This window comes from Chelonia mydas, chromosome 9 (assembly GCF_015237465.2).
Source record: "Chelonia mydas isolate rCheMyd1 chromosome 9, rCheMyd1.pri.v2, whole genome shotgun sequence".
Lineage (NCBI taxonomy): Eukaryota > Metazoa > Chordata > Testudines > Cheloniidae > Chelonia > Chelonia mydas.
Genome location: NC_057855.1, coordinates 57,088,645 through 57,112,019, shown reverse-complemented (window position 1 = coordinate 57,112,019; position 23,375 = coordinate 57,088,645). Strand labels below are relative to the sequence as shown.

Sequence of the window (23,375 nt, the reverse complement as noted above, 5' to 3'; positions counted from 1 at the left end):
GGTGAAATCCTGGGTGCCTAGCTTATTTCCCAGCATCCCTCACCATGCTGGCCAGGGGCCTAAGTGGTGTCATTGCATCGACTTTGGTGGAGTTAGGCTCACTTTGTCCCAGGAGGAATCTGGCCCTCTATATGCTGTTTATAGATTTCTGCTGATGCTTTGTGTAACATCCTCCGGCCAAGGGGAGATTAAGTCTCCAGAGCTTCACACACATCATCTGCAACCTGGCTTTGGAATGGTTCCTCTTCTCATCTGCTTATTGGCCAGTGGAAAGCATCATTGTACTGGGACCAGGTTGGCCATGGGGAGTGAGAATGCTGTTGAGAATATCTCCACCTTTCCAATATCCTGCTGCAGATCTCTCTCTCTCTCTCTCTCTCGTGCACACACACTCTCGCACACACACACAGCCATCTGACAGCCAGCTCATTTGTAACTGTTGTTAAATTGGGAAAATCAAGTGTTTCTGGCTGGTGTTGGGGCTTAAACCCTCTCTCCTGCGCTGCCTGGACAGGACATGTTTCTGTCCCGCCTCTTCTCTATCCAATGTGCTGTTCGCAGCTTTCAGCACCTGCAACTGTGACATCCATGGATCGTGGCCAGAATGGTACCAAGAGTCCTAGAGCTGCGAGGGCCTGACAAGCAACCCCAAAAGCCCGAGGTGAGGCAGGTCTGGTGCTTTCATGAAGCAGGACCCAGCCGGCACGCAGGGGAGATGTTAGATTGCTCTGTGGGGTATGTTTGCAAAAGCTGGCCTTGCGGGAACTAGTTCAGCGGTTCCCATGGTTCCTACTGACCAGGTATCAGTTCTTTAATTATTTATGTGCTGCCGAGTACTGCTCGAGAAATATCCTCCATCTAGTCCTATTAATTTGTGATATTGAGGAGGTTGTATAACCCTCCCGGCTGGATATGCCATCATGGGTGGCACAGCAGGAGTTACAGGCGAGCTCTAGGACTTGCAGTGTGTGTGAACAACTCTGGGTACACGGGTTCATGCTTCCTTGGAAATCCTTGGAGTGAGTTTTGGAAGGCCTGCTCTTGATGTGGTAGTTTCTAGATGGGGTTGCTGCGTCTATGGGTGGAGAGACAGCTATGATTTGTGTCAGTGATCCATCAGTTTTATCCCACAAAGTTTAGTGCTTAAAACCCTGTGGGACGCTGGGGAGAATGGGCACTGTGAGGAGCTTAGCCTGCAGACAGCTGTGTTGCTTGGATCAGAGGTGAGAGTTGGTTCAAACTAATGGAAACCAGAGTCCAAGTTCTGCTCCTAGTTACATTTGTGTGGATCCAGAGTAACTCCATTTATTTTAGCGAAGTTACTCTGGAGTGATTCTCATGTGAGAAAAAGTAACATTTAACTCTAGATTTGTAATATTCTGTTGCGCCGTCTTATTAAGCTTTGGAACTCCTTGCAGCAGGCTCCTGGGAACCCTTTGGCCACCGTGACCATTTCATTTTTCCTTTCTCAAGTATTGCCAGACCACCAGTGCTGTTTGCACGCTGGACATTTGGATCAAGCTCGTCTCTCTCTCTGGTTGAAGCCCTTCATGTTTCTTTTTCTTTTTACTTTCCCATCTCTCTTGGACACAGGCCCCACCTGCTGTCTGGGCTAGAATGAGCTCCACTGATGTTTACTCCTGAGCTGGCCAGCAGGGATCACTGTGGAGCTTCCTCCTGAGAGCTGGGAGTGCCGCTTTCCCAGCACTCCTGGACCTTGCCTCCCCAAGGGCAGTGATGTTCAGCAATCTCAGCTCTCCAGCTTGGTGCCGGCTCTCCGACCAGCTCTGTTCACAGGAGAGGCATCAATAGCGTGGCCAGAAAGTGTATCTTGAGGCTGATGGGTTCAGCAGAGCGCAGCAAGAGCCACCAACAGTCCCTGAGCACATAGGGGATCATCATGGATACACTAGGAAGTTCCAGATGGGCTCATCTCCCACAGAAGGGTGTGTTGCAGGGCCTCCAATGCTGTCCCTAACCCTGGTCTGTGCTTTGCCCTGATAGGCCGTCGTGTATCCATCAAACACTGTGACCGAGGACATCTACACCAACGGCTCAGCCATGCTGGGCAGCCCGGCTCACATGAACAGCCGGGAGGTGCGCAAGATCCGGCTGGTCCAGTTCGAGAAGGTCACCGAGGAACCCATGGTGAGCTGGCAAGAGTTTGGTAACCCTTAAGGCCCCAGGGGTCAGGGTGAGTCCCACCAATGCATTGGCATGCATAGTGGGAGTGACAATCCAGTCCAGCTCCCAGGTCTGTGGGTGGGGTAGGGATGATCTTGAATTTTGCAGACTTCAACCAGACTATTGCCTGTTCCACTGGGACAAAGGTGCTGCTTTGGCCACTGCCCCACTAGGAGCCTGAGGGGAGCTACACAGGGCATAGTGGGACCGGGAGGAAGCTGCATCAGCTGTTGATTTATTCTGCCAAGAGGAAATTAACCCCGCTGGAATTGAGCCAGGAGAGGACTCTGAGAAGTGAGACAGACCATCTTGGATACTGGCCAGGCAAGGCCTTTACCTGGAGAAGTGGGTGTCTACCCTAGATATGTAATAGTCACAGATTTTCCTGTTTTCCAGGGAATCACACTGAAATTGAATGAGAAGCAGAACTGCATGGTGGCCAGGATTCTCCATGGAGGCATGATACATAGACAAGGTAACAGCAAATGGCAGGAATATGAAGTTGTCTTTGACTGAGACCTAGACACATAAGTCTTCTATTTAGTCAGAGATTTTAGCCCTTTCCTTCCACCCTGGTGCTGGGTAGGGCCTGTTAGTTTCATCTTTGGAGCTGGGCAATTTCAGTGCAAAGGGATTAAACAGTTCCATGGTGCCGGTGAATTTTCCCTTTGATTTATATCATCAGTGCCCTTCCTGTACCTCTTGTATCCCCTCCATCTGCTCTTTACATGTGGCTGCTGCATTAACGCCCTGGAGGTTTCAGGATGTTCTCTGCTGGGAAAAGTGGGAGGGGAGATGGGGCAGGAGCAGTCACTAAGCTCATGTCTGCAAACAGAACCAGAAATCATTTGTGTTCATCTCACTGATGGATTCTTTGTCACTCCATGTGGATCAGATCCTACAAATTTTGAAGGACATTTTTTTCCATTGCTTAAATGCACAAACAAGGCAGAATTTCTGTGCCAATGACCTGCAAACAAAAAGAAGTTGCCAAAGTAAATGAACTTGCACCATTTCCTTTTTTTTTTTTTTTTTTTTTCTGGCACCTGCAGATGGTGTGGTGGCTACATGCAAAATAGATGTCCCGTACGTACAAAAGGAGTGCCCTTCGATGGCCTTGGGTCCAGTTAGAGGGCTTTATAGGTCCATGTCGAAAACAAGAGCCTGATCCTGATCTAGCACCAGAATAAGTCAAGACCAGCTCCAGTGACGTCACTGGAGTGCTGGCTTATCCCTGTGTATCTGAGATCAGAATCCAGCCTTCGTTACCTGTACGGACATCTAAAATGAGTATCGGGGGTAGCTGGGTTAATCTGTATCCCCAAAACAACAGGGAGTCCGGTGGCACCTTAAAAACTAACAGATTTATTTGGGCATAAGCTTTCGTGGGTAAAAAACCCACCGCTTCTGCAACTGAAGAAGTGGGTTTTTTACCCACAAAAGCGTATGTCCAAATAAATCTGTTAGTCTTTAAGGTGCCACCGGACTCCCTGTTATCTAAAAAGAGAGCACTTAAGGTAGAGAATGTTTATATACTTGGCTCTGCAATGAGGTTACCATTCAGCTTTACGTTACATATTGGCTAACATTGTGGATACCACTAAAATAGAATGCTTTTACTGCAAGCTAAACTACAGAACGATGCAAATCAAAGGCTAGTATGAATGGCTTTAGTTTTTGATCAATTTTTAAAAAATATAACAGAAAGGAGTGTGTATGGAGGGAGCGAAGTTGTGTTCCCCTCATGTATGTATTTCACATGTATGTGCACTGATACACACCATGACTCCCTGGTAGAATCATGCTAAATGAGCCAGTCTGGATGTAAAATGGCAGGAGATGGTTGCATGCTGCAAAGCAACTATGCCTATGCATTGTGAATGCAAAAGCCATTTGATCTGAGATTTGCAAACAGGCTTGCGATCCAGAATTTTTGGGGGGTTGTATTTTGCCTGCTTGTGCATTTCATGGGTTCGTTTCTCCTGTCACCGGCAGGCTCCCTTCATGTGGGTGATGAGATCATAGAAATCAATGGGCAAAGTGTGAGCAACCACTCGGTCGACCAGCTGCAGAAGATGCTGGTAGGTATTCTGGGAGGCTGCTCCAGAGGAATGACCCATTTGGCCACATAACACACATGTTGCCTGATTTGATTGTATTCATTCTTAATATGCAAATCACGACAGATCTTGCAACACCTCCTGCACTACGAGGAACTATTGTTGTTCCCCTTTCTACTGGAGCCTCATCAAAGGCCAGGCCACTTCTCAAGTGCAGGCCATCTCCGCTCAGAGCACTGGACGGGGCTGTGCATGCAGCACCCATGGTGGGGCTCGGGTTGCTCAGTTGTCTTTTTAATTTAAAATTGCCCCCATGTAGTCAAACCAGAACCCCCCCTCTGCCATGGGAGCTAGGGGGATGGTGCTCAGTCAGGCTCTGATTTCCAGCTGCTAGGGCCACAACTGTCCTCTTGCACCATTCAGTAGATGGTCGCCCAGCTTCACAGAAGGACCTCTCTCAGGGTACCCTGAGCGCTCACCTTGTCCATGGTTAAAACTCTAGCCTGTCAGACCTGTTAGAGGTGCCAAGGAGTCGCTCATTCCCTTCCTGGAAGGAGCAGGAAAGGGCTGTCTGGAGTTTGTGGATTATTCGAACACCACCGGTCTCAGCCTCTGATCCACAGGAGCTCCCATCCCTCTCCCTGCTCTCCTGAACTGGTTCATAAGGCAATGGCAATACGGAGGGTGGGCAGGTCTCAAGGGTTGGGAGAAGAATTAGTTCAAATTGCCCTCCTTTTCCCAGGCTTGTCTGTCAGTGCCCCATAGCCCCGAACCCTCTCTGTGGCTGGAGAGATGAGGTGAATTTAATTCTCTCTCCTAGTTCATTCTGGTGACCCCTTTAAAGCTACAAGAGGATCAAAACTCCGCTCTGTGTGGCCACGTAGATGCGGCTCTAGGCCCGAGTTAGTTAAGTTAGCCACTGTGGCTTCAACAGTGCAAAAGCCTTTAGCCACAGTAATTCTGGCTCTGGTGAGCTCCCATCAGCTCTTCACTCCCCTGTTGCTTATTGCCACCATGGCTCCAGATTCCCAGCTCTCTGTAGGTTTCCCGGCACCAGTGGGGAGTGCCTGTGCACCCTGAGGTTAATGACACACTAGGGGCCTTGAGCTGGTTTCTGGGTTGATCTAGAAGCCACATTCTCCAACTCTTCTTTCTTCCCCTTCCTTCTATCCACTAGAGAGAAGCCAAGGGGACGGTCTCAATAAAAGTCATCCCCAACCAGCAAAGCCGCCTCCCTGCACTACAGGTAGGTGCAGCTGTGTTCTCTCAGTGGCCCTGCAAACCAGATGTCTTTGAGCTGGTGAGAAGTCACCGGGGTGTCACGGGGTTGGGGTGCAGGTTCAGTGGGCTGAACTGCTCTGCTACACTGATGTAAACCCCACACAGGTAAACAGAGCTGTTCTGCATTTACATGGGGGAAAGGAGAGCAGTATTTACCCAGTCTGAGGGTCTGTCTGCCCTGCAAAGTGAAGATGTGATGGTAGCACAGGTGGGCATACCTGTGCCAGCTTAAATCTAGCTAGCGCAGGTAACATTAGCCATGTAGACGTGGTCACATAGGCTGCAGCCCCACACCCTGAGGACAAGACGGTCAGGGAGCCTGGTTTGTACTCTGGCTGCTAGCCCACTCTGAGCCTGTCTCACCGTGGCTACGCGATCATTGTTACCCATGGCTGCTACATTAAAGCCAACCCGTGCTACAATCACATCTTTGCTTGCAGTGTAGACAGACTCTGTATAACACTGCGCAGCATGGCCCCTCTCTGTGCCTCAGTTTCCTCATCTCTAAAAAGGGGACAGCAATATTTACTTCCTGTGTTAAGCGGTTTGAAAGGGGGCTCGGTAGGTACCAAGGGCTGGACTCCACTCTCAATTCCATGGGAGCGATTCCCATTGGCCTCAGTGGTGGTGGGGTTAGACTGCAAAGACCCTTTGCAGACATGGGCTCCTGAGCCTGCAGCATCCAGTCTGCTCTTTGGCTGGAGGAGAGAGTGACAGACTCTGCCCTGTGTTGTAATGCCTTAGCCTCCTTGGTGAAATGCTGTCACTCTGCAGTCAGGCTGGGTCGCAGCATTTCTGCCGCCACCGGGGTGCTGATGTGATAGTCGGAAGGAAACGGAGGTGGCGGGAAAGCAGAGCAGAACACCCCAGCTCTTGGCTATGCAACCACACTGCCATTGCCATAGCAACAGAAGTGCATGTTTTTACGAGGCTCCTGTTCTCAGCACAGGGATTCAGAAGCCAGGGCTGGTCCATTCATCTCGCTCATTTGGCTTCTGGAGATGAATGAGGCCAGAGGGAAGAGGGGGCTGGCAAGGACTGATGGGTCCCAACTGATTCCAAGAGGATACAGTTTCCTCCCTTCTTATAGCTACTTGAGCTTTTCTTGTGGCTTAATCTAGGAGCAGCTCACTGCACCCCAATATCTCTAGGGCATGACACCTGTCACAGATGGCACCAATCATACATGTGTGATACCAGCTATACAGGCTAACAGAATCTATCTAGTTACAGATGGCAAAAGTGTATCTCTTCCATGCAAAGCGTCTAAACTAAATTCATCCCAGCAGAGTGCTAGTTATTCCTCACAAAAACTGCTTTTCGAGGTGGCGATTGTGTCTCCAGTGATTCGATCTCTTTCACATCCCATACGTTTAAATTGCAGGAGTTAACATAACATTTTCTCTCTCTCTGATCTCAAGTTAGTTCAGTAAAACTAGCAACATGAAACACCCTGATCTGACTCTATGCCACCATTTGCACAGAGCCAAATATTCTGCTCAGGCAGATTCTCCTTAAAAAGGATGATTGGGTGAAGTTATTTTTTTAAATTAACATATGTGGCCCTGGAGCCATTCTTCCCCCCTTTTCTGTATTTCATCTTTATTCTTCCTTTATCACATATCTCCCATTGGAGTTGGTTTCTCTAAGCAATGAGGTGAAAGACGAATATCTCCTCCTCCCCATCTCTCCCCTTCATCTCTGTTGCTACCAGGATGAGCTCTGATCTCTGATTATTTATTAAGCTCTGTCCTCTTTTCCCTTCTCTAGCTAGAGACTTACCCTAGTTGACTCTGTGAAAACCAGCTGTAGTGCCACTGACTTAATAACAGATATGTGCAGGCACCTCTGCTGAGAGGGGACACCAGGGCAGTATCTTGCACATGCTAGCCGGTGTCAAGGACCCAAACCCTCCTCACTGAGACATTGTTCCCCAGAAGACTGAAATTTTCTTCCCTCTGTGTGAGGTTGAAAGCGTGGCTCTTTCACCAACAAGTTGCTCAAATAAAAGATATTCCCTTCCTCTCCCCCCCCCCCCCCGTCTCTCTCATTTCTCCCTTATATCATTTTGGCTAGATTCTGGAGCAGTCTATGCCAATAAACGGCCATGCACACATGCTCTTGCTGCCTTTCCTTGTGACATTTCAGTGCTAGGAAGCCTAATGACTTCAGTTTTGCCTGCCCATTGTGATCAATCTCTCTGTCCTTCACGATTGCTATCACTTCACAGATAGGGTTACAAAGTGTGAAGCAAATCCCATCACTTTTTCTGGAGCTAAACCATCCCTTCCCAGCCCCTGCCCAAGCTCCTCCCCCACATCTTGTAAACAGCCAACCCCAAGCAGAGCAATTAGTTTGCACCAATTAGATTGCTGTTTAGAGATTGCGAGAGTGGTTCCATTCTGAACTAAACCACCATGAATGATCTGAATGGGAGGATAAGAGCAAACAGGTCCCACCTGTTGTAACCTCATAACCAGAGCTAGAGGCAAGCTCTGAAATTCAGACTTGGCCTAGATTTCAAACTCCACCACTGGGATTTGGGTTACACCTCTGGGGGGAGACAGGACCAACATGCAGTTCAAATCTGGATTTCACTTCCTAGATTCCAAGGACAGAAGAGACTATGTGATCGTCTACTCTGACCTCCTGCATAATGCAGGCCAGAGAACTGCCCCAAAACAAGTCCTGTTTGAACAAGGGCCCTGATAATGTTTGAGGTGTTTAGATCCAGTGCTCTGATTTAGGCCCACTTTGCAATTCGGTTATTTCAAAAGCAGAATTAAATATCTCTCCACACACATCCCACCCCCTCATCTTTGGACAACTGGGAGTTCCTAGAGCTGGGAGGTTCAGCCCCATGTGACATTCCCCAGGGTACAATCTGGACTGCTGAAATGCTGTGTCCCCGTAACTTTTTAGCCTGAGTTGCCTTTTACACAGCCACTCCTCACCTGCTCATGCACAGCCACTGGCATGTAAAATCACTCCCAGATGTGTATCTGACTGCTCTCTCACCATCCATGAATAAATACAGGGTGATACTGCATATCTCCCCAGAACTGTGCATTTTATGCTGCTTGGTAGACCCCTGGATAGTATAAGCTCATAGATAGTCTGACATTCTAACAAAGGGTAATATTTATGCACCAGCCTTTATCCCAAGTAGAGGTTTCCCAAACACTTCAAACAAACACACTGGCTTAGATAAAACAATTAAATATGTTTATTTAACTAGAGAAATATTTTAAGTGATTATAAGTGATAAGGGATAAAAGTTAGAATTGGTTACAAAAGAAATAAAAAGTTAAAATTAAGCTAATTCCACTAAACTTTACCTAGGTAAATAAGATTAGAGGCAAATATCATTCTCATTGCGCCAGATGCTGCAAGTAATTCTCAGTTCACGGACTTGATTTCCTTTCAGCCTGGGACCACTGCCCTTAATTCAGTGTTCTTCAGGTATTCATTGTTGTTATGAGCAGAGAGATGTAAGGTGACAAGGAAAGGTAATTTGTGTGTTGTTTGGTCTCCTATCCTCCATAGTACTTGCAACCCCTCTCAGCTTGGTATCATCTGCAAACTTTTTTCCCTTCTTTGAGGATTGCCCCCAGCTGGGAGTCAGGCGACAAACTGTTTACGCGGGACCTCCAATTGTTTTCCAGTGCTAATATGTAAAGTTCTTGCTTATACCTTCCTTCCTGCCAAAGGATGGCTGCTTATCTAGGTGACAGTCCCTGATGGTTCATTTGATTATGATGATACTTCAGTGTGTCTTTCTCTCTCAGAAACTAGTTTGTAGGCATTACCCAGAACTACAACATATTTCAGTAATAATCCATAGAGCAAAATCTCATAATTTGACATGCAGTGATGTTACACATATTTCAACAAGATAATAATATTCAGCAGATTGAGTTTTCAAACAAGGTATACTTTGTACAAAATATTTTATAGCCATATAAAAGTAGTGAACATGGGGTACAGGGTGTCACAACCCGCCGAGCTCTTATATTAACAAGAGATTGGCCAATGTCACTGGTATTTCACAGGCTCTCCTCAGGTTGGTCCATCCAAATTTTGACCAATGGAAGGGGCTGCACTAGCAAATCTGGAGTCTGGGAGCCTCACTTGCAGGGGCAGTTGGACCCTTTATGGTCTTTAATGCTGAGATGTGGCTCACAGAGTCTTCAAGTCCCAGCATGCAATACTCCATCTTGATCCCCAGCACTCTGGCCTTCTGGCAACAAAGGGATACTGTTTACTACATGCTGGGACCTGTTATCTCACAGGCCACAGCTCCATAGTAAAAGTGAGGACAGTTGTGGACAATACTTTGCCAACCCCTATTTTAATATGTTGCAAAGAAAGTCTGGTTTATCCTGCTCAGGAAGAAAGATCTCCAAGGCCCTGCTTGTCAAGAGCTCTGATCTGGCAGGGTCTAAAGATAGGACAAAAAAGAATATTTTACTCCAGACATCATGTGGGAGTAGCTTCTTTTCCAAGCATGAATTGCACTGTTCTCTGCTTCCACAGTGAGAATCGTAGAAGTGTAGGACTGGAAGGGACCTCATAGGTCTAGTCCAGTCCCCTGCACTCAAGGCAGGACTTCGTAATAACTAGGTCATCCCTGACAGGTGTATCTGTTCTTAAAAAGCTCCAGTGATGGAGATTCCACAACCTCCCTAGGCAATTTGTTCCAGTGCTTAACTATCCTGACAGTTAGGAAGTTTTCCTGATGTCCAACCTAAACCTTCCTTGCTACAATTTAAGCCTTTTGCTGCTTCTCCTGTCCTCGCTGGATAAGGAGAACAATTTATCACCCTCCTCCTTATAACAACCTTTTATGTACTTGAAAACTGTTATCATGTCTCCCTTCAGTCTTGTCTTCTCCAGAATAAACAAATCCTTCCCCCCCCTTCCCCCCCAGTCTTCCCTCAGAGGTCATGTTTTCTAAACCTTTAATCATTTTTGTTGCTCTTCTCTGGACTATATCCAATTTGTCCACATCTTTCCTGAAATGTGGTGCCCAGAGATGGACACATTACTCCAGCTGAGGCCTAATCAGCACGGAGTAGAGCAGAAGAATTGCTTCTCGCGACTTGCTTACAACTCTCCTGCTGATACATCCTAGAATGATGTTCACATTTTTTGCAACAGTGTAACACTTTGACTCATATTTAGCTTGTGATCCACTATGACCCCGAGGTCCCTTTCCTCAGTACTCCTTTATAGGCAGTCATTTCCCATTTTGTACGTGTGCAGCTGATTGTGCCTTCCTAAATGGAGTACTTTGCATTTGTCCTTATTGAATTTCATTACGTTTCCTTCAAAATGCTTCTCCAATTTGTCCAAATAATTTTGAATTTTAATCCTATCCTCCAAAGTACTTGCAACTCCTCCCAGCTTGGTATCATCCACAAACTTTCTAAGTGTCATGGCTTTGCACTTCCAGGGCAAATAACTTGCAGCAATAACAGCTGAGTGAACTCCACACTTGTGTGGAATGGAGGTAAATTTGATCTCAAACAAGGGTCCTCCCTTGGACAGTAGAGATCTCCTGCTCATGGCTTTGCTGCTCAGCGATGATCATCTCTACATGCAAGCTGTGATTCATGGGGTATGCTAATCACACACTTCAGGTTTTCCATGGGTTGTGGATTTAGCTACCACCACCCTTCAGCACGGTGACCAAATGTTTGATGCCTGCAAAGCTGCCCCTCAACTGCAAAATCCCAGCTGTGCTCAGCTTCCTCTCACAGCCAGAAAGCCCCCGTGGGTGGAGCTTACCAATGATATTGCTAAAGATGTACTTCCTCTTCTGCAGTTGCTCTGGGCTCTGCAATGCTCACAGAACAGACATACCACAGGAGAGATGCAGGGAGCTGGTATGGACAACGGTATAGGACTGTACTCGCAGATTGAGCCCTTTCTATCTGTAAAGGTCCCCAGTGCTGAGCCCTCTGGGTTGCCCTGCCTGCTAAAGTCGGTGTGATGGGTTTGCAAAGCTTAGGTGTGAGTTTCTTAGAGGTGGCCAGGGAGCAGCTGGAGACGTTTACTCAGCAAAGGTAAAATCCCAGGCAAACTGCTGCTCCTGGCGAGGTGTGGACACAAAAACCCAGCCTCTGAGACCTGCTGCCTTGGGCAGAAGACGGGAGAAGATATCTGGTCATGAGGGATCAGGTCATCCCCTTCTCTGGAAACTTTTCCACTCCAGCCCCCACTCCCCAAATCAATGCTCATGCAGAGACCTTTGTGCTCAAAGACATTCCCTGTCTGTTCTGTGGCTTCTGGCACCTGACTCCTAAGCCAGTTCCCCTGCCCCCTTGGTTCAGATAGCTGAGTCAGTGCCTGCTAGAGAGCTCTGTATGTTTGGTATATAGAGGAATTCCCCTGGTCCTTCCTGTTGTTGGGTTACTGCACTTTATCTGGCTGGCTCCAGGCCAAGTAACCCTGTCTAGGCCCTGCTCTCAGTGACTTGCATTTAGGTTTTGGACTAGCTCTGATTGATAGTGAGAGTCTTTGCATTGGGAGAGGGGAAATAGCGTGTGTGGAGGGACTGACCAGTGGCAGGGTGAGAACCTGAGACAATTAGACCACAAGGTCCTGATCTGCTCCAGCTCGTCCCGTATTGGAGGGACTAGAAATGGGAAGGAGAATTGGTCCTGTTTTGAAGCAATGGCTGTAGCAGTTAATGTTCAGTTCAAGACTCTGTCTTCCCTCTGCCCCGCTCATCCCACCTTTAACTACCTGTTCACCACAGTTCACCCCCAGGAGATGGTTTCTTTCCCCATTTGTGCCCCGACCTCTGGCAGCGCTTGCCTCACACTTGCTGTCTGGATTCTTAGCGTTTCCCAAGGATGATGCCATTCCTCCTTCCCCAGGAGATTCCCAGAGTCAGAGGACACGCAGTTTGCTAGGATGGCCGGGGAAGGCATGGAGTTAGATTTTGGGTGGATCTTCAGGTAGAATTAAAGCCCCTCAGACTGACTGTTGGGTTGGCCAGTGCGGTTGGGGGAGTGTGTACATAATCTAACGACTGGTATTTCTAAATGCCTGGGCCCCTTCATCTCTAGGTTGTGGCATCTCTTCTAGCTCATCAGGTCTGCAGATAAGACCTGAAAAAGGGGTCAGGGACAGGGGAGACAAGATGGGGATGTGCCCTACACTTGCAGCTTAGGTTTGGGGCAGTTAATCTCTTACCCCATTTTGTATGGTCACTGCTGGGGGACGTCGCAGGAGCCACATAGCAGAAATGGCAGAGCCAAAAACACGTGGCATTGACCGACTGACCTTTGGCTTCTTCTCCAGATGTTCATGAGGGCCCAGTTTGACTACGACCCCAAGATGGACAGCCTGATCCCCTGCAAGGAGGCAGGGCTGAAGTTCAAAACGGGGGACATCATCCAGATCATCAACAAGGATGACAGCAACTGGTGGCAGGGCCGGGTAGAAGGGTCCTCCACGGAGTCAGCAGGGCTGATCCCCTCCCCTGAACTACAAGAATGGTACGTTCCAGAGTTGCTGGTGAAAGCAGCTCGGGGGGGCCGGGAGACTCCAGGCTCTGTGCACAGCTCCAAGTGCTGCATCTCCAGTATGGGAGCTGCCCAGGGGTTGGTGGCTCAGAATCCCTGCCTTGCATCCATGTGGAATATGCTTCAGAGATGAAACTGGTGTAGGTGCTGCTCCTTGGAGAAGCTGGGCCCAGTTGCTCAGTGCAGAGAGCTAGGTAGACAATGTCTTTTGGGATGGGCTGTTGGCACTCTCTGACCTTGGCCACAGTGACCCATGGGTCTAGCCCGGTGCTGCCCTGATCACCTTGGTGTGGACACTAGATCTGGCAAGGAGATACTCTCTGACCCCTTTGGTGTGAGCCCTGACTATCCTTTCCTTCTCTTGTGCATTGAGGAAATCCTGATGCTTCTGGGGTCACTAGGTTTGGACCAGGACCAAAACCGAACCTTACCTGATCTGACTCCCTCCATCGCTCGTGTGTTTTCCCCCTTGTAGGCGTGTGGCTAGTACAACCCAGTCCAGTCAGAGTGAAGCCCAGAGCTGCAGCCCCTTTGGGAAAAAGAAGAAGTGCAAAGACAAATACCTGGCCAAGCACAGCTCAAGTAAGCAGCCCCCTTCCTTGTCACAAACACCTGTCCGTTGCTGCTCAGGATCAGCCCTGGCAGCTGTCGTCGCAATGCACCTTCCCATTGGGCAGCAGGACAGGGGTGCTCGCAGGACTCTGGTGCTTAGAACAAGCACTGGACTCTGTGAGGTTGTTTCACGGGTTGGACAGCGTACGCAGGATGCCGCAGCCTGGTGACGGGGCTGTGATCCACATGTCCTCTGCAACAGGCTCCCCTGGTCATGTGAAAACTGCCTTTCCTGTGGTCTCTTAAATTCCTCCTCCTAGGAACAATGCAGTCAGAGCTGCACAGCATGGCAGTGTGCTCTCTGGTAGCTGTCTCCTTATTGGAGGCTACCACAACTACCTCCAGGGGAGCGTGAGGAAAGGCATCTTGCCCCGCGCCGCGCCTGGTGTTGGCTTTCTCGGAAGAGTCCCATCATGTACAAATCAGTCAGATGACCTCGAGTCATCTGGTAAATGACTCTCCATTATTTTCCCCTCTGGGGATCTCTTTACATTGTCTCCTCCTGTTTGCAAAGCAGCTTGCAAAGAGCCCGACCTGCTGGCTTTGTTTACATTGCTGCTGTGGAGTCACAACAGATGTGGACTTGGGGTGCACATAGGAAGGAGAGAGGATTAAACATGCTGTGTTCCCCGCCTGACTGGAAGGAAAGAGCTATGTAGGAACAGCTCTGCCAGCGGCTGGTGCCAGGGGAGGCAGGGGGTGCTGCCACTAGGCATTCAGCTTTGTAAGAGCCATCTGTGTTTTTTTACAGCTGTTCTAGGCCCAAGTGTGTTAGCTGGGAATGGGTGCAGAGTTAAATCCCGTTTCAGGAGGGATGGGCAGAGACCCATAACTAAAGATAATGTAAAGCCTGTTGTCCTGCCAGAGGGATGGTCCCCAGCCCAGTCCTTCCTGCAGGCTCCCCCACCTGGTCTCTGCCCACTTTGCTCCCTCTGCCCTGGGATTTTGCTCTCCCAGAAGTGCAGCTCTCTGCTCTGCATTAGGAATTATGGGCCCAATTCTCCCCTGCACTGTATGTCGTCATTTACATTGTACATAGTGACACCTGAGCATTGCCATGGTGCCCCAGTGACGTGTTGCACCGGGAAGCAGCTCTCTGGCTGGAATGCTCAAGAAGGGCTCAGCACCCACAGCCAGGGCCAGAGTTTGGCACAGTGGGTACATAATGGGTGCTGAGCTCCTTTAAAATCTTGGTCCTTATTTGGTGCTGAAATGTGTGCTGAGCTGCCTCAACTGTAGGAGCGGAGACCTTGGAAATCTGGCCCTGAGCTAATTTATGACCCTCATCATCAGACGCATCAGGACAAACACAGACTCTGCACTCAGGTCCTGGCAAGTCAGAGGTTTTCGGTTCATCTCTTAAAACTTTTAACAGATCAAAAATCTGTTCCTCGATTAGGGAGAATCCTCCCTATTCACCACCTTCATCCGAGGGCCCAGCCAAGCCAAGCAAACAAACCCTGCTGGTTAAGTGATTGTACTAGTGAGGTTTTAATGCACCAGGACCTGAAACTGACCCGTAATAAGCCAGTGCCAACAATGCACCAGAGAACTGAGTGATGGGGGGTGGAGAGTTGTGTGACCAAAGCCTGGGGACATGCTGGCACCTGGCCTGGCCTGCAGTCTGGGAGACAGTGACAAACGGGGCAGTAAATCAAGGGGATAAATAAAGATCCTCACAATTCCCTCAGGGGAATAAACTAAGATCCCCATAACTCCTTCAGCTAAGAGTTAGTCTTGCAGCTTCCAGTTTGGCTCCTCAGGGATCCAGACTCCTGGGCAGAACTGAACTGGGAGAGAAACCGTTTATTTCACACCTTGTCACTACAGTTTCCCGATATTAATCCCCAAACTATGTTACCATTTGCTGATTTCTCTCTGCGGCTGAGTTTGTAAGGGATGCAGTGTGACCTAGGAGCGAGCCTCAGGAGCAGAGCTGGGTAATTGATTTTTTTGGTACATGGGCCAAACTGAAAAATCTGAAAAAAAAATCAGATTGGTTTGAAGCAAGCCTGATTTTCTTTTTTTCTTGCCAAAACAAAAATGGGGGAAAAAAATCCTTCTGGGTTCATTGCTTTGGGGTGTTTTTCATTCTTGTTCTCTCTTGCGCGCGTGCTCTATTTATTTATTTATTTATTTTTGGTTTAAAAAATTAGCTAAATATTGAACTGAAATGCCATTTTGGAAGGAAAAGTCCAATTATTTCATTTTCACTTTTAAAAAATCTCCATTTTTTTTTCAGCCCAGACTATTCACTGAATTTGGAAATAGTTTGGTGCCTCCCAAAAGGCAAGTCACTTCCCCTCTCTGTGCCTCAGTTTCACCATATTTAAAAGGGGGCTAATGATACTGACCTTTGTAAAGTGGTTTGAGATCTACTGAAGCTAAGTGCAATATGAGAGCTATATGTTGGTGGCGGTATTATATACTGATGCCAATATGTCCCAGTTGCCTTGGACAGGGATGTGCCCTGATTTTGCATCTGGACTGATTCTGATCCTCTCTTGGTTCCATTTCCCCTCTCTCCCCCCAGTTTTTGACCAGTTGGATGTGATTTCGTATGAGGAGGTGGTGAGGCTGCCAGCCTTCAAGAGGAAGACCCTGGTGCTGATAGGTATGGCTCTGCTCCCTATGTACATGTTGTGCTTTTCTGGCCATTGTCCCTCTCCACCCTGACAATGGCCTGGACAGAATGGAACCTGATAGAGCATTTCCACTGGGGAACCCTGCCAGCTGAGGGTTAGGTCAGTTACTTCTTTAACACGGGTTTGATCCTAAGGCAATGGGAGTGTTTCCATTAACTTTAGTGGACTTTGGATCAAGCCCTTGATCCTTAAAACAACATCAGCTGGTGGATTTATGACCTACATCTGGCCTGAATAAAATGTATTCTCCTCGGATTCAGAGTCCTACTGGATTCTAGAGAGATTTGTGTGGGGGCTTGGGGTGCTGCAAGAGTCACCCCAAGCTCCCGCTCTCCCCGTGTTTTGAGCTGCCCCTGCTGGCTGTGCAGTAGAAGTTCAGAAGAGCTGAACTGGCATCCTCAGGCACAGCTGTGTTGGCTGGCTTGGGCATTTAGAAACTGGCACTGTTAGCAGTACCCGAGTCATGGTGTGAATTGTGCTGCAGAAGGAACCTGGAGGAGGAGCAGTCAGCCCTGGGTGGGAGGGGATGGGTTTTCAAAAACAATGCAGTGGTTTTTTTTTTTTTTTTTTAAAGAATGATAAAGCTGCCTTTGGTTTAAATCTAAGGGTGGGAATCAGCCCCTGTCCTGAGCCTTGCACGGCACAGACCCCTTGGTATGAGACTCAGGGCATGTCTGCATGGGGACACTCAGGAAAGTTATTCTAAATTAGCTTTTAAAGTGGGTTAGTTAAACCACATTAACTCCCTGTGTGGACACACACATTCAGAATTAAAGTGGCCTTTAATTTGGTTTATCTTAATTCACTTTAAACAAAACCTAATTAAGACCACTCTAATTCTGAATGAGAGTCCACATGGGGATTTATTTTAATTCATTTTAAATTAATTCCTTTTGGTAGTTTGGATTAACATTGCTGAGTGCCACTGTGTAGACACTAAGGTCAAGATCCTGAAAGGTATTTTGGTGCCTAACTTCTATTGGTTTCACTGAGCGTTAGACGCCTAGGAGGATCCAGACCTAACTCAGTAGTGCTGAGGCTGTGCCTTGCCCAGTCCATGGAGAAGCAGTGGGCTGGCTCTGGGACTGGAAGTGCATTGCCCTGCATTATGGCCACATTGAAAAGAACAGGGTCTCCCATTTTGCAGAGTCTGGTCCATTCCAAAGGGGTGAAGAGGCTCCACTATCTGGCCTGGGCAGCAGTTATCCCATTGCTTCTGGGGGATGGGCTCAGTGACCCAACAGGGATGGAATTTCCTTGGCTAGCTCATCCTGCTCCATCCCTACTCGCTCTCTCTGCCAGAGCTCCTTCCTCTGAAGAGGGGTTCTTCTCTTACTCCTCCCACATGGCTCTTGTGATTCCCCTCTCCCCTTCTCCAGTACAGGAAAGGCCTCTCTCGGGGGGCACTCATCTCCCATCCCTCTCTCATCCTCTTGCACAGGTGCAAGCGGGGTAGGTCGTAGCCACATTAAGAATGCCCTGCTCAGCAAGAACCCGGAGAAGTTTGGGTATCCAGCTCCATGTAAGTAGTCACCCATAGTGGGGTTGAGCTCTACCCGCCCCCAGTGCCTGTGTCAGCAACCAGAACTAGCCATTTTAAAGCCCTAGGAAGGCCAGCTTCCCAGCACTCACTCCTAGCCTTACCTGCGTAGAGCTGGGGGGGTTTTAGGTGCAGAAAAGCTGTTTCAGAGAATGTTCAGAGATTGTTCCAACTCCCTCTGAGCCCTGCACAGTTTGGGTTCATGGTCACTGAGCACCGGGCATTACCAGGGGAGGGTTACCAAAAATAGTCCCTGTTTTTTAAAAAAAAAAAAAAAAAGATAGGGAAGCTCTAAGCCATTCTGTACTGTCCATGGTGCATGCAGAACCCCTGTGGGGATGAGGAGGCAAGAAGATGTGATAGATGCTCCTTTGGAGTGACTCACGAGAGTAACGGGACCACCCCAAATGCCGTCAGAGAATGTCTCAGCCCCATGTGTTCATAGATACAGGAGTGCACAACCTCAGTTCAATCAGCCTTGAAATCAGACCTGAGCTCCTGCCACTGGACATTTCAGAGACCCATCACATTGGGCCAGGTTTTTTTGGTCTGTTTTGCTAGTGTTGCTAAAGTGGCTCTGGAGGTTGCCCACAGTCATGTTTAGGGAAGATGTTGTAGTCCCACAGGGTGCATGCTGGGTAAATGGGGCCTGCCTCGACCAAGGCAGCAGTGTCTCCAGCACACTTGTACTTTCCAGCAAGATGGCAGCTTGTCTGTCCTGGAGGCATCTTTCCTTGCCATCGGTGAAAGCGATTGGGCTCAGATTACCCCATGTTCCTGCCATAACTCCTGAGCAGTGCCAGTGCTGAAAACATGGCAAGGCCAGCTGGAGAAGAGCACATCCAGCCAGGCCCATGCTGGGAATGGCCTGGTGTGCACGCAAAGGCTGGTGGAGTTTGCTTTCATTGGGGTATCTTGGCTTTTCGGAGCCTCCTGCCAGCGGCGGAGAAATAGAAGAAGAGATGCCAGGAGCCTGGCCTCAGAGCTGGTTGATCAGTGTTTTCCCTTGGCTTTAAAGGACACCATCAACATGAAACCTAGTCAGTTTCAAAGCAGGCCTCATAGGTCTTGCTGGGCCTGATTTTTGTTGCCAAAACTGTTTTGGGTTGGCAAAGAGTTTACAGTCCAGTCCAGGCTCTAACGTGAGCCCTTGTTCCCAAGTGATGCTGCTTTCAGTGACCTTGACTGGCCATATTCATCACTAGGGGCAGGGCTTGGTGGCCCTTGACATAGGCAAGGAGGTCGAGAGGCAGGAATGCTCCAGATGCCCTCACCTGAGCAACAGTCAAGGCACTACAGGCAGCAAATCCATGCTCTGCCCACCCTTGTTCCGAGCAGCAAAGGGTTAAAGCTGACGGAGGCCCTGCCTCTCTTCACAAGTGCTCACTTCCTCTGACTCCCCCCTCCTGGCCTTCCTAGGGCCCAGCTTGGGAACATGTGAGGGCACAGCAGCCACTCTCTCCACAGCCTTCCTGCTCAGTGGTCATGTTGGCCCAAGCTAGCTGGCCCCTTTGGTTCCCTTGTGAGGTGGCAGCACAGGTCAGTCACCCAGCTCTCCCGCCCATTCAGACACCACACGCCCCCAGAAGAAGAACGAAGTGGACGGGAAGGACTATCACTTCATCTCCACTGAGGAGATGACCAGGGACATCTCCACCAATGAGTTCCTGGAGTTTGGGAGCTACCAGGGAAACATATTTGGCACCAAGTTTGAAACAGTGCATCAGATCCACCAGCAGGATAAAATCGCCATCCTGGACATTGAGCCCCAGGTGAGGGTGAGGGATGGGGGCAGCGTGTTAGGGGTCAGAGTTGGAAAAAGCACCTCTAAAATTTTCGGGGGCAGTTTTGCACCCGCATTTAACTGCACTTGCAATTGGGGGTGCAAAGGAGGATTTATCCCTCTGTCTTCCCAACTGTGCCCACCAGTTGGGCAGGCAGAACGCTGGGGCCTGTCACTCGCGGGCATGATGTTAGTGGCTGGGTGCAAAATGTATCCTTTAAAGCATAACCCAAGTTGGGGCTGGGTGAAAAGGCAAGGCAGTGAAAGAGCAGGCCATTTGGCTAGGAGAGTGGGGCGCTGTAGGGGGCAACTGAGCTGGACTGAGCTATGCACCTGCCAGTAGCCAGGGGGAAAGGGCACGGAGGGAGGAAAATAAACACAAGAGATAAAACCAATGGATGGACTCCACCTAGTACCCCCGTACTGGGCAGATAGCTTGGGCGAGACTACCGCTAATGGCCCCACGCCTTCCTGCTGCACAGGTATTCCAGGGAGCATAAAGGCAGATGGCAAAGCTGCCACGGGATTGGCATATCCATCCCCAGGGCGCCCGTGGAAAGGGCAGGGGAGTCTGCGCCCCAACTCGGCGACTTACTGCCTTCAGCTAATGACGAGGGTATGGAGGCAAACCTCTCCCCTCAGTGAGAGCTGACTGTCCCAGCCCTTAATGATGACGGCTGTTCTGTGGGTCCCTTAGAACTTTCCAATGGGATGAGAGAGGATAATTACAGCTGCGGAGGTCACCAGCTGCTGGCCTGCAGAGGTAGATTGCACTAGTTCTGATCTGCCTTCAGGTGTCACTATTTCAGATCGGACCTGTCTAGCTAGCAGAACATCAGCTGCTCCTGCAGCCGAGGGCCAGCATCCCCATGGCAGCTTCTGGAAGGGTGCAGCTGGAATCCTTTGCTGCATCCCAAGCTAAGGATTTTTAAAGTGAATTTATACTTAGCCGACATGACAGGCCTGAAGCCCAAAGACCTCTGGCAGTAGCAGTGCAAGCTGTCCGCAGCCCCACAGAGCCAGCCTTTGACCCACCTCTCCGTGAGGCTGTGACGTGGGCCTGTCCCTGGCAGACACCCAGGGTGTGATTTTCGGGGATCCTGGCCTCCAGCCGGGACCCAGCAGAGCTGGCAGCCCTCTGGAAGGCAGGAAGGGCCTTGCACTCTGCTCCTGACCCCTCTCTCTCCCTGACCCCCATCTGCAGACCCTGAAGATTGTGCGCACTGCCGAGCTGTCCCCATTCATTGTCTTCATCGCGCCAACAGACCAGGCCAATCAGGTGGGTGCCATGGTGTGGCGGGAGGTGGAGCGATTACACAGGCGTGTCCTCCCATACTCACTCCCCCACGCACACTTGCCTCTTTGCACACACCCCCCGCCCCCCACTGCGGCTTGTGGACGGGGGGATGAAGAGCCCTTTCCTCATAGTGGTGGGACCCCAAAGGTAGGGTCCACAGAGGTATTTAGGTGCCTAACTCCCAGTGACATCAATGGGAGTTAGGCACCTAAATATATTTGGGAATCTCACCCCCAGCAATTGTTTCTGTTCCCTTTCCTCCCTGGGGACTTGTTCTCCTGTCCACTGTTCAGAAACTGGTGCTTGCCCCTTCCCTGTCGGGTGTCTGGGTTTTCCAGCCAGAGGAGTGGAGTTAATCTGCAATACCCCAAACTTAAACCTCCCTGAGATAAAGTGCAGAGCACCAGGTAACTCCAAAGCTGTGAGTGTGAGTGCGCTTCCCCCCTCACCCTCCCAGCTGGGGCCACAGCAGCTGTTTGTTAGGGGCTGATTCCCCATTCAGGCTGGTGGCCACCTGGACTTGAACAAGAGACTTGGGCACAGCTTCTTCCCCCTCAGCCAGTCGCCAGCACCATCCCCCCAGAGGACCCAGCGGGCCCCAATCTCCCCACTTTGCAAAAGGAATTCCTTAGGAGGTGAGACGAGGAAAACCTGCCCCTCCTCCAAGGCTGCTTCCCCTGCCCTTAGAGGGATTGTGGTGGCTGGACGGAGTGAAACTGTCTAGCATGTGTGCTCTTCCATAGCTAGCCCCTGGCTGCCTCCAAGCCTATAGGAATAGCGAAGGCAGCAAGACCTTCACCCCAGACAGCAGCATAGCTGGGGAGGGTGCCCCCTGCTACTTCATTCCCCTTCCCCACCAGAACTAGGGAGGGGAGGGCTGTCTCAGGACTGGAATTACAGGGGATGTGGCAGTGCGGGTGGGGGGGACTTTGCCAGCAGCTTCTCCCCAGCAACGCCTCTCCATTCATGAATCCCAGCTAAGGTGCTGAGTTTCCAATAGGCAAGGACATAAACCACCCCACAAATGGCTCCTTAAGGGGCCCAGTCCCTGGCATTCATGGATTCTGACCTTGCCCTGCCTGGGGCTATCCCTGCACAGGTCATTTCACTTCCCAGAGCCAAAGCGCTGTCAACTTGCAGCAGTTTCAAGCTGCAGAGATCTTCCTGCTGTCAGTGCGGCTCATGCCGATTAGACGGCAGCCAGCCCGAAACAGTAACACCTGGATCAGCTGCCCCTCTCCAGTCTCTGGTGCTGTGCAGCAGCCAAGTGACTGGTATTGTACGAGAGACTGGCTTAGGTGTGCCGTTGGATGGGTCCCTTTGTCCTGCCCTTGAATAGTCTTGCCTATGCAAATAGCACATGGTAACAGCAGATGTTCTCTTGATTATTTAGCTAACTGAGCTGCTGCCCTTTACCACTGAAGATGAAAGGGGGGTTTATGCAGCAATCTGTTCAGAAAGCGCTGGGCTCCCAGGCTGCAGCTTGCAGCAGGCGCGTGTCTTTCTAACCCTCTTGGTTCACTCGTGGTCTGGCTAAGCTAACCCTTTGCTAAGCAGGGTGCCTGCATGGCAATGGCAGAGTAGAGCTGAGAAATTCCACACAGCTGGACATTGAAACCAGGGGGCGAGAGGAGCAGGGTGATCACATGTCCCATTTTGGCCAGGACAGGCCCCTTTTTAAACCCTGTCCCAGCCATCCCAACTTTTTTGGCAAAACTGGGCATTTGTCCCGTTTGTTCTTGCCAACTGATCAAACTGGACAAATGCAGTTTTGCCAAAAAGGTGGGGTGTGACCCCCTAGCGGGGAATGGAGGAACATGCAGGGGGTGAGTGGTAATGCCAGCCCTGCGCGGTAGTGGGGACTCAGGCTGGCCCTGCGTGGGGGATGGGGAGTGAAGGGGGCCCTTGGGGCAGTCCTGTGGGGTGTCCCATTTTCCCTTTGTTTACTCCCTAGAGGAGTAAACAAGCCCTGGAAGCCCTGCCTGAACTCAGTCTTGGCCAGGACCCCTGCTCCATGCTCTTGGACAGGGCTGGCTCAGTCAGTCAACCTGTAGCTGGGGATTAGGTTGCAGACAATTTGATCAGCAGGTTGTAACAGGTGGAGGGTTTATGTAGCCTTTGAATGAAGTGCCACCCGCAAACTGATTAGTCTGTGTTTGTGAAGTGCTGTCCAATGGAACGTGTTATGTAAGGGCTAACTATTGTGCTATCTGAAAAAGTTGTGGGCCAGCTGGCTCCATGGGCCTGCAACCCCATGCACCCACTGTAGTTGCTGAAGGTGCCAGTGTGAAGCAAGGCTGGAGCTACTATTGCTAAAAACTGTCTTCTGCCGCAGGGGACAGGCCCGGGTGGTGAAGCAAGTGCTATATTTAGCCTGCTTTCACAGTTCAGGTAACTGCTTAGTAAGTCAAGGGCAATGGCCAAAACATGACCTCCAG

At 49.8% G+C, this 23,375-nt stretch overlaps 1 protein-coding gene and 1 long non-coding RNA gene across 5 annotated transcripts in view; one reads left to right on the top strand and one right to left on the bottom strand.

Moving 5' to 3' along the window:
* Positions 1-23,375, top strand: part of MPP1 (membrane palmitoylated protein 1) — a 70,423-nt gene that overhangs the window by 19,954 nt on the left and 27,094 nt on the right. For 2 of the 4 annotated variants that reach the window (XM_037909136.2, XM_043522858.1), the window contains exons 2-11: positions 2,005-2,148; positions 2,581-2,659; positions 4,180-4,265; positions 5,422-5,490; positions 12,837-13,033; positions 13,536-13,642; positions 16,206-16,286; positions 17,759-17,839; positions 19,427-19,629; positions 20,845-21,156. In XM_037909136.2, the coding sequence (XP_037765064.2) occupies positions 2,005-2,148; positions 2,581-2,659; positions 4,180-4,265; positions 5,422-5,490; positions 12,837-13,033; positions 13,536-13,642; positions 16,206-16,286; positions 17,759-17,839; positions 19,427-19,629; positions 20,845-21,141 (1,344 nt within the window). In that variant the 3' untranslated portion in view covers positions 21,142-21,156. Of the gene's footprint in view, positions 1-2,004; positions 2,149-2,580; positions 2,660-4,179; positions 4,266-5,421; positions 5,491-12,836; positions 13,034-13,535; positions 13,643-16,205; positions 16,287-17,758; positions 17,840-19,426; positions 19,630-20,844; positions 21,157-23,375 lie in introns of those variants that run through there. The other 2 variants (XM_043522857.1, XM_043522859.1) reach the window with 2 other exon arrangements.
* On the bottom strand, positions 9,441-15,395 carry LOC122461769. The gene is made up of 2 exons (XR_006283933.1): positions 13,492-15,395; positions 9,441-9,966 (listed from the first exon to the last, which is right to left on the bottom strand). It is a non-coding gene; the product is annotated as an uncharacterized LOC122461769 (long non-coding RNA).